Source organism: Gopherus flavomarginatus, chromosome 4, assembly GCF_025201925.1.
Source record: "Gopherus flavomarginatus isolate rGopFla2 chromosome 4, rGopFla2.mat.asm, whole genome shotgun sequence".
Taxonomy (NCBI): domain Eukaryota; kingdom Metazoa; phylum Chordata; order Testudines; family Testudinidae; genus Gopherus; species Gopherus flavomarginatus.
The window spans coordinates 65,074,105-65,090,468 of NC_066620.1; the positions used below are offsets into that span (position 1 = coordinate 65,074,105).

Here is a 16,364-nt window from a genome sequence, read left to right on the forward strand (position 1 = left end):
TAGCTTTGAAGACCTGGCACAAGGAAACTGCATTGAGTCCCCAGTAATGAAAGAATTCCATTGAAAAACATAATTAACCAATTTTTTTACAGCTGTTTTAAAAGAAAACAATTCACATATGTTTTTGCATTTTTCCTCTCTTTATAATCCTTCAGAAGATTTAGCCTATGATTAGAAATTGTTAAATAGATTCAGCAGCAAAGAATCCTGTGGCACCTTATAGACTAACAGACGTTTTGGCGCGTGAGCTTTCGTGGGTGAATACCCACTTCGTCAGATGCATGTAGTGGAAATTTCCAGGAGCAGGTATATATATGCAGGCAAGGTAGAGATAATGAGGTAGTTCAATCAGGGAGGATGAGGCCCTGTTCTAGCAGTTGAGGTGTGAAAACCAAGGGAGGAGAAACTGGTTTTGTAGTTGGCAAGCCATTCACAGTCTTTGTTTAATCCTGAGCTGATGGTGTCAAATTTGCAGATGAACTGAAGCTCAGCAGTTTCTCTTTGAAGTCTGGTCCTGAAGTTTTTTTGCTGCAGGATGGCCACCTTAAGGTCTGCTATAGTGTGGCCAGGGAGGTTGAAGTGTTCTCCTACAGGTTTTTATATATTGCCATTCCTAATATCTGATTTGTGTCCGTTTATCCTTTTCCGTAGCGACTGTCCAGTTTGGCCGATGTACATAGCAGAGGGGCATTACTGGCATATGATGGCGTATATTACACTGGTGGACGTGCAGGTGAATGAACTGGTGATGGTGTGGCTGATCTGGTTAGGTCCTGTGATGGTGTCGCTGGTGTAGATATGTGGGCAGAGTTGGCATCGAGGTTTGTTGCATGGATTGGTTCCTGAGCTAGAGTTCCTATGGTGCGGTGTGCAGTTACTGGTAAGAATATGTTTCAGGTTGGCAGGTTGCCTGTGGGCGAGGACTGGCCTTCCACCCAAGGCCTGTGAAAGTGTGGGATCATTGTCCAGGATGGGTTGTAGATCCCTGATGATGCATTGGAGAGGTTTTAGTTCAGATATTAGGAATGGCAGTATACAAAAACCTGTAGGAGAACACTTCAACCTCCCTGGCCACAATATAGCAGACCTTAAGGTGGCCATCCTGCAGCAAAAAAACTTCAGGACCAGACTTCAAAGAGAAACTGCTGAGCTTCAGTTCATCTGCAAATTTGACACCATCAGCTCAGGATTGAACAAAGACTGTGAATGGCTTGCCAACTACAAAACCAGTTTCCCCTCCCTTGGTTTTCACACCTCAACTGCTAGAACAGGGCCTCATCCTCCCTGATTGAACTACCTCATTATCTCTACCTTGCCTGCATATATATACCTGCCCCTGGAAATTTCCACTACATGCATCTGACGAAGTGGGTATTCACCCATGAAAGCTCATGCTCCAAAACGTCTGTTAGTCTATAAGGTGCCACAGGATTCTTTGCTGCTTTTACAGATCCAGACTAACACGGCTTCCCCTCTGATACTAAATAGATTCAGTATCTGTTGTTTATAAGTACTCATCCCATCTAGGATTCTACCCTTACATTGTCAGACTTTTAACAAGGAAGTCTGCTGCAGTCTATCTTGCCTTGAGGAGGCAAACGACCTTAACAGCTGTAGAAAAGCAGGATGAGTGAGGATCTGAGGAAGCAGAATTTCTGATAGCTGAATCTTTCTTCTGACCAAATCCTGAAAATATGCCTCTGGGAATTTGACAGAATCAGCTCTGAATTTTTAATTTGCATATAGACAGCACTAGTGAGAGCTAAAAGGCTTCTTTTGGAAACCTTTTATTTTAACTTCTTAAATTATTATTTATTAATAATACTAGCTGCCTGAGATTGAGTTGAGAGATTCTGAAGTCTCTTTTTAAAATCTGTTTGTCCAGCCTACCTGAGCCCAAATTTTCTGAGATTCAGAAATAAGAAATATAATGTTAAACTTAAAGTTTTGCCAAGTTCTGATTTGTACAGGATCATGGAAGCACAAGGCCTTAGCACTATTCTTGGGTAAGGGATTGGACCCATATATTCCTAGTAAATTAATTCCTACAGCAAGTCAGGTTCAGCCATGGACAGCATTTTCCCATAAGGAAAAGGGCTCCATGTTCAGCTTCCAGATAGGTCATTTTCACCTCTCTAACAGCAGCGTTGTTTAACTCTGAAGAGAGGAATAATTTTTGAACAATAATATTTGTCACAGCAGAGGTAGCAGCTGAAAGCAAGAAAGATTGCCTCACTAGGGAGAAGTGAAATTACATGAGACTTAAGCATTCTGGTAAGAGATCCTTAAAGACACACAAGCTTGATAGTTTGCTACTGGAAAAGTGTTTAAATGTGACCAAGTTTATTTTCTTTTAAAATATAACTGGCTCAACTTGGATGTTTCTTGATATTTTCAGTGACAGACAACAATCCCTACCCACTGTAGTTTGAAAAGGGTTTGCTGTGCATAGTTGAGGAAAGAACCCTGACTAGCCCCTTTTGTTAACTGTGCTAACTAGATTCCATAGTTTTCTTTTTACTTGTGTGTATAGCTCTACTTATAGTGATTTAGATGGTTAATGTAGTTCTAGCTATTTTGATTGGTTAGTTGTGATCTAATTATTGTGGTAGGAACAGGTCCCATTGGATTCCATAGCAAACAGCAGGTGCAATCAAAATATACCAAGTGTTCATTACAGTTAGGGCTTGTCTGCACTTACACCAGTGCAGCTGCGACACTGTAGTGCTTAGTGAAGACACTATCTGTGCCAACAGGAGAGCTTCCCCCTGACCTCAGCTCCCAGAGAGGCAGTAGCTGTGTTAACAGGAGAAGTGGTCCTGTCAACATAGCACTGTCTACACCAGGGATTAGGTCAGTATAACTGTGTTGCTCAGGGGTATGGATTTTCCACATAGTTAGATCGACATAGGTTCCTAGTGTGCACCAAGCCTTAGTGTTAGCAACATTTGCTGACAAGAATCTGCTGGCCAAATTATCACAAAGGCTGAAATATTTACACGAGTGTATTGCACAAATTTAGGCATGTTGCATAAACAATACAGAGCAGGCATTTTCTATAAGCTTTTAAAGGGCACCCAGTTCAGTGAATAAGCAAACGACTTCAAGCTTTGTAACAGTTAATCTTATAGAAAATAAATCCCTTAAGGAAATGAATGGAAGATTTAAAAAAAAACAAACATTCAGCACAACGTAGTTTACCATAACATGCATAATGCAGACTTTCCAATTAGAATGTTACAACTTAAAAACAGGCTGATGAGAGAACAATTATTTTGAAGAAGGGGAAGTGCAGTTTGTTGAGTTTGTCTACAGTCACTCCTAATTCAAACAGCAAAGATAAGAGTTTTGAAAACATATTTGCTATTGAGTTTGTATCAAAATAACAGCAAAAAAAGCAATTAGTTGTAAACCAAACCCCTGCTAATCAATGGTATGTAGCCAGCCCAGGCATTTATGTAAGATATAAACAAAATCACATCTAATAATCAATTTTTAAAAAATGCTTCACTGCTTCTAAAGAAAAATATGGAATGAGATTGCCTTCCACCACCCACAAGCCTCTGGCCTGGTCTACACTTAAAATTTAGGTTGACATAGTTACAGTATTTGGAGTGTGAAAAAATAGCACAGTTCGAGGGCCAGAGCTATGCCAATCTAACCCCCAGTGCAGATGCAGGTAGGTCAATAAAAGAATGCTTTCATCAACCTCAGTACCTTTGTTTGGGGAGGTGGTGTTCCTACTGCAATGGAAAAACCCTTTCGATCACTGTAGCCTGCATCCACACTACAGGATTATGTTGACATTGCTACAGCACCATAGCTATGGCATTCTAATTCCTGTAGCATAGACTCAGCCTCAGAACTGGGAAAATTTTGTCTGGACTATCTGAGGAGAGAAAATCCTTGGCCCCTTCAAGGATTGCACACACACCCTCTGCTCCTTGGCTTGCAGAGGGAAGGAGGCGGAGCTCCGTGGCTCATTGGTTGGACAAGGGTTCAGTATAAGTCAGGGGTCGGCAGCCTTTCAGGACTGATGTGCTGAGTCTTCGTTTATTCACTCTAATATAAGGTTTTGCATGCCAGTAATACATTTTAACATTTTTAGAAGGTCTCTTTCTATAAATCTGTAATATATAACTAAACTATTGTTGTATGTAAAGTAAATAAGGTTTATAAAATGTTTAAGAAGCTTCATTTAAAATTAAATTAAAATGCAGAGTCCCCCAGACCAGCAGCCAGGACCCAGGCAGTGTGAGTGCCACTGAAAATCAGCTCGCGTGCCGCCTTGTGCCATAGGTTGTTACCCCTGGTATAAGCCTACTGACTCCCATGCACCCACAGGGAAAGTCTATAAACCTTTCATCCTATCTGAGGGTACCATTCTGCAGTGGTGGCGGGGGGGCTCCTGCTCCATGCACCTCTTTCCTCCTCTCCCTCACCCCCCCGGCATTATGGTAAGACTGTTCTTGTGGACCTTGTTGTGGACATCATACTAGTTGCCTTTTTAATGCTGGGAAATAATTTATCTCACTGCCAGATTGGACTGAGATGGGTGTGGTTTCATCTTCCTGTCAGCAGCCCAGGGACTCAGTGAGTAGGTTAGATTGTAAAATTCATTTTTTTTGAAGGTGCCCAGTGTGGGTAATTGTTGAGCAGGGGTTCAGTTACCTAATAAACCAGAACTAGAAGAGAAATAATGGAAACCATATCTCATAAAGAAGGTGGGAAATGGGGATGGGTCTTCTAATGTTTGGTACAGTGAGGAGATGACCCTTTCTTTCCCACTCCTTTAAACCTCACATTGGGAGGAAGGGAAGTGGAGTCCCAGAAATGATGCCGAGACAGGTTAACAGAAGCTGACAACAGCTCTACAGCAGATGGAACAGAGGAGTAGGGGCTGAAAGCCACCTCCCTCCAGGTGGCCCAGGTTACAATGAAAGGATGACCTGCACTGGACAAGCTTTTGCTGGATAGGTCCCAGATATGTCTCACTTGATAGAGTTGGAGCTTAGTTAAACCGTATTCCTGGTGCCTTGTTTTCCTGCAGTGTCCAGGACACCCAAGATAAGGCGAAGGAAGCTCCTTAACAATGTATTTAATGTGTTTCCTGAAGGACAGTACGCTCATTAGGTAACATGAGTAGAAGAAGGGATCCTTCTTAAGAGCTGAGCTGACCTGTTCTGAATAGGCCAGTTTTACTTTTTCTTTTTTTGTCAATTTGATCCAAGGCTCCTCATTTTATGAAGCATAGAGATGAGGAATTCCCATTTCATATGCAGGCCTTGAGTTCTCTGTTAGTGAGTAATCCTTGCGTGTTTGCCACAATAAGAGAATATGTGCAAGAGGACAGTATTCCACACCATCAGTGTCTGCTTTATTTTTCTTCTGGCCCTTGAGCTGTGCTTTCTTTACACAGCCACATTATCCAAACAGATCTTCAAGCCAGTGATACACTGGCCGTTTCACTTGGCAATTGAAATAGAGTATATATAGATTTGTAAATAAATTAAAAATAAACTGGATAAATGTTGTAGAATGACTATAGGGAATATATTACAGATTTTTGTTGGCTTTAACATAAAGTAGTATGAATAGTTGGGACTTGGAGGAACACCTGAAATAATGTGTGGAAGAAAAAGGTTATCAACAGGGAACACTGAGCATTAGAGACACATTGTAGAACAAACAATTTAGCTAAATAAGGATTAAAGAGAAGATAGAAAAGACTGAAAAAAAAATGAGCAGCTTGGTTTAGTGGTAATTTTACTGATCACTTCTCTATTCTATTTCTCCCTGTCCAGATTACTTCTCTGGGACTGTGATGATCGGAGCTATAGTTACTACATTGAGGTTTCCACTAATCAGCAGCAATGGACCATGGTGGCTGATCGAACAAAAGTTTCCTGCAAGTGAGTTTAATTTTTTCCACTTTTTCGCCCAAGTGAGAAACTAAACAAACTGTTCTCCCATTGATCTGTGTGAGATGTACATGGTTACCTCTCACTAACACTGGTTGGAATTATACCATTATAACTTGCAAATAACTGAGACTAGACCCCTATAAATGTGATTTTGGGGAGTGGAGACTTCAAGTGTAGCTCAAGAGCCATCCTTTCAAACCAAAACCAACTTTCGAGGATGCTGCCGATCAAGCCAGTTCTACATTTTTCCAGACTGGTTTTCCAATGTAATATTTATTAACAAACAAAAACAATGTTTAGTTACAGTTAAGGTTGCAGTAGGACACACCCTATCTACCCAAAACCTGACAAGCATGGTGTTACAACCTGGCCCAGGCTACCTTTCTGGATGGACACCAGTCTGTTGTAATGGGTCCCAAATTCCGGGCCCTTATGTTTCTAAGAGCCCTTCATCAGGGTAGTGACCGATCACTGTACTAGCTCTGGGTCCTTCCAGCACACTCCCACATGCAGACCCAGTGTCTGACAATACTCCCAAGCTCCCACTTCGTTAGATGCTTTCCCCACAGTCCTTCAGGCTGTGGGAGCTCTGATTTCTCAGTTAGCTCTTCAGGTACAGGAAAGCAAGGAACAAAGGCCTAGCAAAAGAATTTCTTAACCACTGGCTTCTTAATAAAGTACATGCTTGAGAGTTACAGATCTATGAAAAACAACAAAATCCTGAGCACACTCCCCTAGCCTGACCTTACATCCTCCTATGAGTCTGAGGCTTGGTCTGCATCCTTAGGCTTGGCAGCTCTTTCTGCTCCCCTTGGCCCAGTGGTCTTGCCTGTCATGGTGGTCTGGCCTCTGGCTTAGAAAAACACCTTTTTAAAACAGCCTGTATCCTCTGTTTACCCATGTGCTTCTTCCTAGGAAAATTTCAGGCTCCATGTCCCCCATCAGCTTCTGGGCTGAGAGTCATTCAGATTCAAGGGTCCTACTGATAGAAAACCCAGTAGGGAATAGTCATTCAATGTTGTTGGCCCTTATATTGTTCTGTCATAGCTTCTCAGACATAGGTCTCAAACCCCTGTGTGATAGGTCACTTGGAGGGCCAGACGGCCTAGCAGGTGGTGCCACTGGCCCTCCAGCCCCTTGCATCTCTTTCAGGATAGTAGAGGTGCCTGGTTCCTGACCTTAAGGTGGACCCTCCTGGTTTCCACCCACACCTGGGCATCAGATCTTAAAGTAGTGTGGTAGGGGGATCCAGGCCCAAGCCCTCCCACTTCACCGGGTCTCAGACCAGGATCCTTCCTGCAGCAAGTCTGAGTCCACTGCCCTTGTCTACTTTCTGCATATACGTCCCTTCAGTTTGGGGCATGGACCCTAGAGTCCAAACAGTCAGTCAGTTAACAAAAGAGACAAAAGGAGCAGGGCTCTGCAGGACCTCAAAGGGAGGGTGGTTGGAGAAGGCACTGTCTATGAGCCTTACCCAATCTGTGTGCCCTCTCAGGTAGTCTTTTGTCTGGCTTCCCAGAGAAGTCATCTCTCCTGCAGCTCATCCCCTCACCATTTGCATGGGTTTCTCAGATCCCTTCAACTCACTTCTCCAGTAGGAGCATGCTCAGCAGGCCTGGAGGAGCAAGTCTATTGGACCCAGTATTGCCTTTTAACCCCTTCAGGCCCATTGTGGGGTTTGTAAACCACATTATATCTGGCTACAAAATGGATACACAAAGGAGGTTATGATGCAAAGTAGAGCCTCTGAACCAAAATGAGATTCACAGAACAAAATGAAGTTTACAAGTTGACAGATATAGCCACAATCTGTCACACATGGAAATAAGAAAGGGATTGACTGGTACATTCCTTTCTACCTTATTGCCTGCGCGCTGTCAATAATACACTCTAATGTTCCATAGGCTTTCATTTCTAGCTGCAAAGGATACACATACGCAATACCTAGCTTAATCAAACTTGTCCTATGATGCAAAACCTTAATAGTGACTTCGAATGTTTTTATGACAATTATATCAACAGATCAGCACATCTGACTTTTCCATAATCCATGCATTTGGGAAATTATTTTGCCTTAATGTCGCTCCAGTCACTGTTATGGTTCTTAATTACAACACCTGTTTGAAAGTGGCCTTTTCACTGTGTGAATCCCATGCAAGCATGCCATCCTCCAACATAGATCAGCAGTAGGGTTTGAACTGCTTGACCTACACATCCCTATCTTAGGCCCTTACTGTTTGAGCTACGCAAGAATTGCTAGACCCTTTCTAGACTTAACACGGGAGGGGGACTTGACACACACTTTTACAGTGAATAACAGAACTATTTACTAGTCAACAGAAGAATATTGGTGATCAGGAATCCTGGAGTTTATGCCTGGCTGTGGGATAGAGGATATGATTTATAATGTTTAGTGCAAGAATAACAGGAACTGGTTTAGTCCCTCTAAAAGTCAGTGTAGTGTAGTGGATAAGATTGGTTACTGTCATTTTAAGAGACCTGGGTTTTCTGCCTGCAGTGTTCTTGCATAATGTCTTTGCTAATTTATTTTTGAAAAAGGGTGTGGGAGGGAGATCAGCATCTCTTCTCTAACTGTCTTCTAGATTGGGGTTTATGGCTGTAGTCAGTCATAACGGTAGTGAATTGCATGAGAAAATAAAATAGCATTTAGAAGAAGTGAGATTTGAACTCTTGATCTCCTCTTTTGTAGCTCAGGAAACTTTTTTTTAGGTTACAGGGATATTTGCAGAAGGTGTGTGTGTCACTCAGTGAGTGACAGCATTCATGCTACAGTAAATTTGTCATCAAATTAACATTTGGTAGATTCACCTTGGCTCACATATTTTCTGTGATAGGTAAAAATGTATAAATGATATTCTTGGAATCGGCACATGAGGAGCAACACAGTCACCAAAGGATGAGTTCCAGTGTGTGTTGTTTCTTGTAAAAGGGGTGAAAGTGAGAACAATCCAGTGAAAAAATTGCCCAAAGAAATGGATTTATTGTTTTAACATGGGCTAAACAGTGTATTTTTCACTACTCTCATTCTCAGAAATTGCTGAACTTTTTTTCCTGAAAGTTTCCAAAAGAAATCATCAACCTGAAGCCAACACCTGGCATGGAAAATATCAGCCTGAACAATTTAAATTTGGCAATAGTATAATCAGCTGAAAAAAGGTCAAGTAATGGGAAGTGTTGGGCATTAAGTATAGACAGTTCTGTCAGCTCCCCTGATAATGATCTGAGCGAAACAAATAAAGGTCTCTGCCCTGAAGCTCAAACTTACAAAAGCACAGTGGATACAAAAACAGTACAATCCAATGGAATTAATAACATTTAAAGGAACACCATCAACTTGAAAAATCTCCTTTCTGTCTGAAATGTTTGTACCTACTATAGTTACAAATAACTTCTAACATCAATGTACATGAAAAAAGTTAAATATGAGGGAAGGGGCAATTTTTTGGGGGGGTTTTTTTGTCCGGTTAATTTATTTTGTATTTGACTTCGTGTACAATCATGTTCACTATCTTTACTCCATAGTCATTTAGTCAGGTTCTTTTCCAGTCACAGGAGAGCTGAAAAACCCTTAAATTATCTTTAAAGTACTTTTAAAAAAAAATTGTGGGATTTTTCAAAAGTGCCTAGCTGACTTAGAAGCAGAAATGATTTCCATTGAAATGTGAGTGTCTAAGTAACTTAGCTACTCCTGGAAATCCCACTTTGAGGGTATAGATCTTAAGCCTATAAATACACAAGACTAAACATGCCCACTTTCTTAACTTTTCGTCATAGATCAGGTTTTCTAAACGTTTATTTTCGTTTTTGTTGCTCTGCTCTGGACTCTCTAATTTGTCCACATCTTACTGAAAGTGTGGTGCCCAGAATTGGACACAATACTCCAGCTGAGGTCTCACTAGTGCCAAGTAGAGCAGAACAATTACATCCCATATCTTACATATGACACTTCTGTTAATACCCCCCAGAAAGCTATTAGTATGTTAGTATTATATTCAGAGATTTTCACTGAATTAGTTTGTGTCTGATAATTGCTAATAATTTCATTGAATGCAGAATAGTGTTTTTGATAGAATACCCAGTCATTTAGTTATTCGCTGAATAGTGGACATGCTGTCCTCATTGAAAATTAGTTTGGAAAGGGTGTTAGTGTTCGATGAGGGAAAGAAATCTTAACAAAGAGAAGAAAATGAACTAGTCAATGGTATACAAGTTAAAATGGTGTCTGTTTGTACTCCTTTGTTAAGGAAAATAAGAGTCTTGTCACCAGATTAGGCATGTTGGGGCTGTGTATATTTTTCCAGGGCCTTCTATAGCAACACTGCGATTAAGGATCTGTTAGCAGATGACCATTTAAGATACAGTACACATTATCTATAATTCCTTTCATAATTATGAACCTTCGGCTATAATAATCCTGGTCCCTGGATCCTAACCACAGTATTATAAACAAATAAACAAATAAATAAATAACAAAAGGATGTTGCACATACATGCACAATTTTTATCCAGTGCCATATATTCATGCTGTGCTTCCAAAACGGAAGTCACGAAAGTCACATTATGCCTCTGAAACAAAAGTGTCAGTAAAGTATGAGCCATGCCTCCAAAGCGAAAATCAATTTCTGATGCAATAAAGCTAGAAATTATTGATCATTTGAATAAAAGAGCAATGCAGGCAGATCTCGGATGTGAGTACGGTCTGTGAAAAAGCACAATTGGAACATTAAAAAAAAACAGAAAAATCTCCAACTATTTGTCCATAAAGTCAACATTGACGAAGGACTGTCACAAAAGAAATTATGAAAATCTGATGATGATGCACTAAATGAAGCAGTCTTGTGGTTCTAGCAGTGCAGAAGCAATGGTAATCCTGTATCTGGACTGATCATTTGCAAAAAAGCAAATCATAGAATATCAGGGTAGGAAGGGACCTCAGGAAGTCATCTAGTCCAACCCCCTGCTCAAAGCAGGACCTAATCCCCAACTAAATCATCCCAGCCAGGGCTTTGTCAAGTCTGACTTTAAAAACCTCCAAGGAAGGAGATTCTACCATCTCTCTAGGTAACCCATTCCAGTGCTTCACCACCCTCCCATCGAAAACATTTTTCCTAATATCCAACCTAAACCTCCCCCTCTGCAACTTGAGACCATTACTCCTTGTTCTGTCATCTTCTACCACTGAGAACAGTCTAGATCCATCCTCTTTGGAACCCCCTTTCAGGTAGTTGAAAGCAGCTATCAATCCCCCCTCATTCTTCTCTTCTGCAGACTAGATAATCCCAGTTCCCTCAGCCTCTCCTCATAAGTCATGTGCTTCAGCGCCCTAATAATTTTTGTTGCCCTCTGCTGGACTCTTTCCAATTTTTCCACATCCTTGTAGTGTGGGGCCCAAAACTAGACACAGTACTCCAGATGAGGCTCCACCAATGCCAAATAGAGGGGAATCTGCTGGCAATGCTCCTACTTAACAGCCCAAAATGCCATTAGCCTTCTTGGCAACAAGGGCACACTGTTGACTCATATCCAGCTTCTCATCCACTGTAACCCCTAGATCCTTTTCTGCAGAACTGCTGCCTAGCCACTTGGTTCCTAGTTTGTAGCAGTGCATGGGATTCTTCCTTCCTAAGTGCAGGACTCTGCACTTGTCCTTGTTGAACCTCATCAGATTTCTTTTGGCTCAATCCTCTAATTTGTCTGGGTCCCTCTGTATCCTATCTCTACCCTCCAGCATTATCTACCACTCCTACCAGTTTAGTGTCATCTTCAAACTTGCTGAGGGTGCAATCCATGCCATCCTCCAGATCGTTAATGAAGATATTGAACAAAATCGGCCCCAGGACCGACCCTTGGCAAACATCCTGGCAAAGCAAATTAATCCTGAAACAACATTCAAAGCATCTGGTGGATGACTGTAGGAATTTCAAAAAAGGCATAACATTCAGGAACTGAAAATTGTTGGTGAGTCGCGTTCATGTGATGATGAGGCTGTAGACAACTTTCTTAGAAAGCTTAACTTTTGTTAGAAGGAGGTTATACGCTTGAGCAGATATACACTGCCGATGAAACAGGGTTGTTTTGGAAATGTGTGCCTGACAGGACATTGTCCCAGAGAGCAGATATGGTGAAGGGATATAAAATGCTGAAGGGAAAGGGTGACATTTCTGTTGTGTACAAAAGCAAGTGGAAATTCCAAAATTATCCCACTTTGCATTGGAAAGTCATGACAGCCACTATGCTTTCATCATGTTAATATGAAGTCACATCTAGTCAGTTACAAGAACTCCAGAAAAGTCTGGATGACAGGGGAAATTTTTAACTCATGGTATATTGAGGACTGTGTCCCTATTGTTAAGACACATTAAGATGGAAGAGCCCTGTTACTCCCGGACAACTGCCCAGCACACTCCCTGCACACCAGTTAGTGACATCTGCTGGAAAAATTAAAGTTGTCTACTTACCTAAAAACACAAAGTCAAAAATCCAGCTGATGGATGGTGGGATAATTGCAGCATTCAAGTAGCAGTACAGAAAAAGGCTACTGAGGGAAATCCTAGTCACAAGGAATACAGGCTATGTGACTTTTTTGACATCCTTCACTCTGAAAGATTTGATACATCTTGCAGCATGGTCTGGTATTCATTCAGGAAATATCAGAAACATTTGGAACAAGACATTAGGACCCTCCCTGCCAACTGTCAATCATGATGCGGAAGTGCTCCAACTAGAAAATGACAACAACGAGCAACTTTTGTCAGATGTCCAAACACTTCATTTGCCGAATGGAGTAGAGGATCCTGTAGCTGTAGTGAATGACTGGTTTCACATGGATGATGAGTGTGCAATGACCATCATGCTGACAAATGACAACATCATTAAAAAAGTATTGGGGAGGTCAAATTCCCAAGAAAATGAAGTCCATGAGGCAGACAAACCAGTATCCCCTGCCCCACTTGCATCTGAGGCAGTAATTGGGTTAGAAACTGATATTGCATTGATGTAAACACAGGATGTTGAGACAAAAAAAATCCTACAACTCCATCAAATACTGAAGTTGGCTTGTACCGCTTCCATGCAACTGGTGCAGCAAGGCAAAATTGTTAATTTTTTTTTAGAACTGAGACTTAAATCAACATTTGGCATTCTTATTTTTGAATTGAAACAAAACTGAAAATTTGTTGATGCTCTTTTAAATTTTTCATGTTTGTCTGGTTTTGAATGTTCCATTTCAATTTGAGATTTGAGGTTTTTTTGTGCTGCGTTCTTCAGTGAATTAATGCAAAATACCGGATGCATGTCACAAATGGTTGTTGTTATTATTAATAATTAATTAATTTAGCTAACGCGTTTATCCAAAGCAACTTCATTAACTTACTCCAGCAATTTATCTTTTTTTTTTTGTTTGTTTTTTTCAGTATAATGAATCCCTGGCTATAATGGATTCCAACAGGCCTTAAAGTTAGGGTGTATTATATTATTAACCACATGTAAATATTTACTCTCAGGTGAAACTTGGATATCAATTCTTATTCTGAAAGAGCATTTATATTTAAAAATAAATAAATCCCTGTAGCAGAGTATGGTGGGGCCCCTTTGGCTTCTGCCTCTGCACGGTTCACAAAGTCACTCAGAGACCCTGGGTTTAGTAACCACTGGTGCACTTTATTCTCAGGCTTGTTCCCACCAACGTTTCACCATGTACAAGTCATCCTTCACCATCTGCAGGCAGGAGGGAGGGGAGAGCTGCCTCCCCGCTTTCATTCCCTGCCTTTTCCCTTTCCTCTTGCTTGCCCCAATTAGGTCCAGATTACCTCCATCCCACTCTAATTTGTTCCCTTATCGAGGAGCAGGTGTGACAGAGGACTGAATCTGTAACCCTTTGCCCAGCAGTCTGTCACACACCTCCCCTCCTTCTAGAACCCAGGTTTACCCCTCCTCTCCTTCCTCTGCCCCAGGGCACGGGGAGGGCTCTAGGAGGGAGTCTTTTCCCCTCTTTCAGGTCAATCCCAGGGTTTTCTGTGTGGGTTTCCTTCATCTCCCCCCCTCTCCGAAACTACGTTGTGGGGTTGGGGGGTGGATGGCCCCACAGCTCTACTGTGACATACAGGTCTTCACACCATTCACAGCCCCTTGGGTGTTCCCCTGTCCCCTCCCTGCTTCCTTTCCATCAGGGGTTCAGGGTTGGTCCTGATCCTGTCCTGGACACTCAGGGCTTCCTGGTCCCCCACACTTGTCCAACAGGGCCGGTGTCTCTTCCCTTGAGGGTCCGCTAATAAGGGCCTCTACCGGGTCTTGCACTCTAGTCAAGGTCCCTGGGGTGGACGTCTTGCCCATAGCTTCCCTCTCCCTTCTCGGGCTCTGCTCTCTAGGGGTTTTCTGTTCAGGAGTCTCTATTCCTTCTTAGGGGAATTTCCCCTTTTCCCTATCTTGGGCTTTCTCCCTCTGCCCACCTTCCCGCTTGGGAAAGGGTCCCAGTCTGTGCCCACTACCCCAGGCCCTTTACTGCCCCAACCCATTGCCACTTAAACCTGTCCCGAACCTCAGGGGGCACCTGGGCCATAGTGTATTGCCTCTTATCCCCATGGACACATTCTATGACCATTTTCACCCTGGGACTCCACCAGTGCGGCCTCACCAGCTTCCTTTGTACCAGAGAGCAGGCTGAGGCCAAGTCCACCACGCCTCACTGGAGTTTCCTCCCCACCATCACTGGAATGGTGCACAGTGCCTTCCAGTGCCCTCTGGTACTACATGTTCATAATGCTGGTATAAAGGGGCCTGCCTCACTTCCCCCTCAGTTCCTTCTTAGCAGCTGTGACAATAGCTGAAGCTTCTCATTGCTCAGGCAATTTCTCCTCGTGACTTTTTCCTACCTCTTAGTGTAAATAGTTATTGTAGTTTGGTAGTAGTTAATTGTAATAGTTAGATAGTTTTGAATGCCTGTGCACTTAGTCAGCAAGGCTGTTCACCTTCCGGTGCTGGGTCATGCCTTGATTGCCAGGCTTCAAGCAATATGCTTCCTGTGGCAAGTCGATACCACTGAGTGACCCGCACTTGCATTGTCTCAGGTGCTTAGGGGAATCTCACAGAAAAGACCACTTCCAGATTGGCAGGGACTTCAAACCCTGCACCAAGAAGGACTGGGGACTGGGGTGAAGGTGCTTCTCATGGTGGCAGCTCTAAGACTTGCTTTGGAGCCACGCTCAGACTCAGCATCAAGCACCTCAGCTTCAGTGCAGAGCACTCTTCTCACCAGTTGAGAGTCTGGGCACCAATCTTCTTCTCCGTTGCCTAAGAAGAAACACAAAAAGCACCAGGAGAAGAGCCGATCCTCGGTGCCAAAGACAAACAGGCAGGGGGACAGGGATAGAGCGAGACCCACATCGGACAGCTCCAGAGATTTCCCTATATCCCCCCCTGAATTTCCCCAACACCCCCCTCCCTCCTTTTGTGAACTAGTTACATGCAGTGTTGCCAATTTAGTGATTGTTTGGACATTTGATTTGAAATTGAAACATTAATACATACTTTAAAAGCATATAAAGTGTATGATAAAATATGTGTATCTGAAAAAGTATAATAGTTTTGAAAAGTATGGACATAGACTAGCTTCCTTATACAGTTGTTGTTTTTTATGACAATATTAGTGCATTCATTTCGGTGATGTTGGCCGTCCTAATAATTAAAAATTACAATTTGTAAGCAAAGTCTAAATGTGCTCTCCCTGACAGCTAGTGATGAGCTCTGATCTGGGGGAAAAGGCTTCAGGACCAGACTGTATTTACATTCACACCTAATCTACCTAGATATCCAGCAGACAGAGCTGTGTGGCCCAAGTGATAGATTTTGGCTGGGATTGGGTTACAAATCACTTTAATGTTGGGGGGAGGGGAAGGTAATAAAATATTATTATTCTTATTGTATGTGTAAAGGGCAGTAGAACTGTAACCTCTGCTGATTGAGGGCATCAAGAGCGAAGGTGGGGGCAGGTGTTTTGCTTGATGGTCTGCCTGAGTCACAAGTACTATTTGACCTGCCCCTCTCCACTGTTTAAAGACAGAGCTGATTAGGCTCCATAGATAGCCTTTTGTTTTGCTAAGTGACCGGTACAGCTGAAGTCAGTGATAATCAGGTCTAAGTGCTTAGACCTGCTGTGGGACAGTGTTTCTGTGGAAGAGACGGCCCAGTCTGCACTAGCAGCAAGGTTCCCCCACTGAGAGCTCAGCTGAAATCACTGAGAGCTGGTGGAACCTCAAGAGACCAACTCACAGAGGTCACAGTGGCAGGTGGCAGCAGAAGGTGACTGTGCAGGGCCATTGGCAACAGAGCAGTGGAGTGAACGGTGGCACAATGAACCACAGTGGCCAGAGTGAACGGTGAGCAGCTGGAGGAATGACCAAAGTGCCTTCTTGCCCCCTACCT

At 42.6% G+C, this 16,364-nt stretch overlaps 1 protein-coding gene across 5 annotated transcripts in view; it reads left to right on the plus strand.

Moving 5' to 3' along the window:
- The window catches only part of BTBD9 (BTB domain containing 9), a 369,159-nt gene that overhangs the window by 231,830 nt on the left and 120,965 nt on the right, over positions 1 to 16,364 (plus strand). For all 5 annotated transcript variants that reach the window (XM_050948554.1, XM_050948550.1, XM_050948553.1 and 2 more), the window contains one exon: positions 5,805 to 5,912. In XM_050948554.1, coding sequence (XP_050804511.1) covers positions 5,805 to 5,912 — 108 coding nt within the window. The remainder of the gene's footprint in view (positions 1 to 5,804; positions 5,913 to 16,364) is intronic.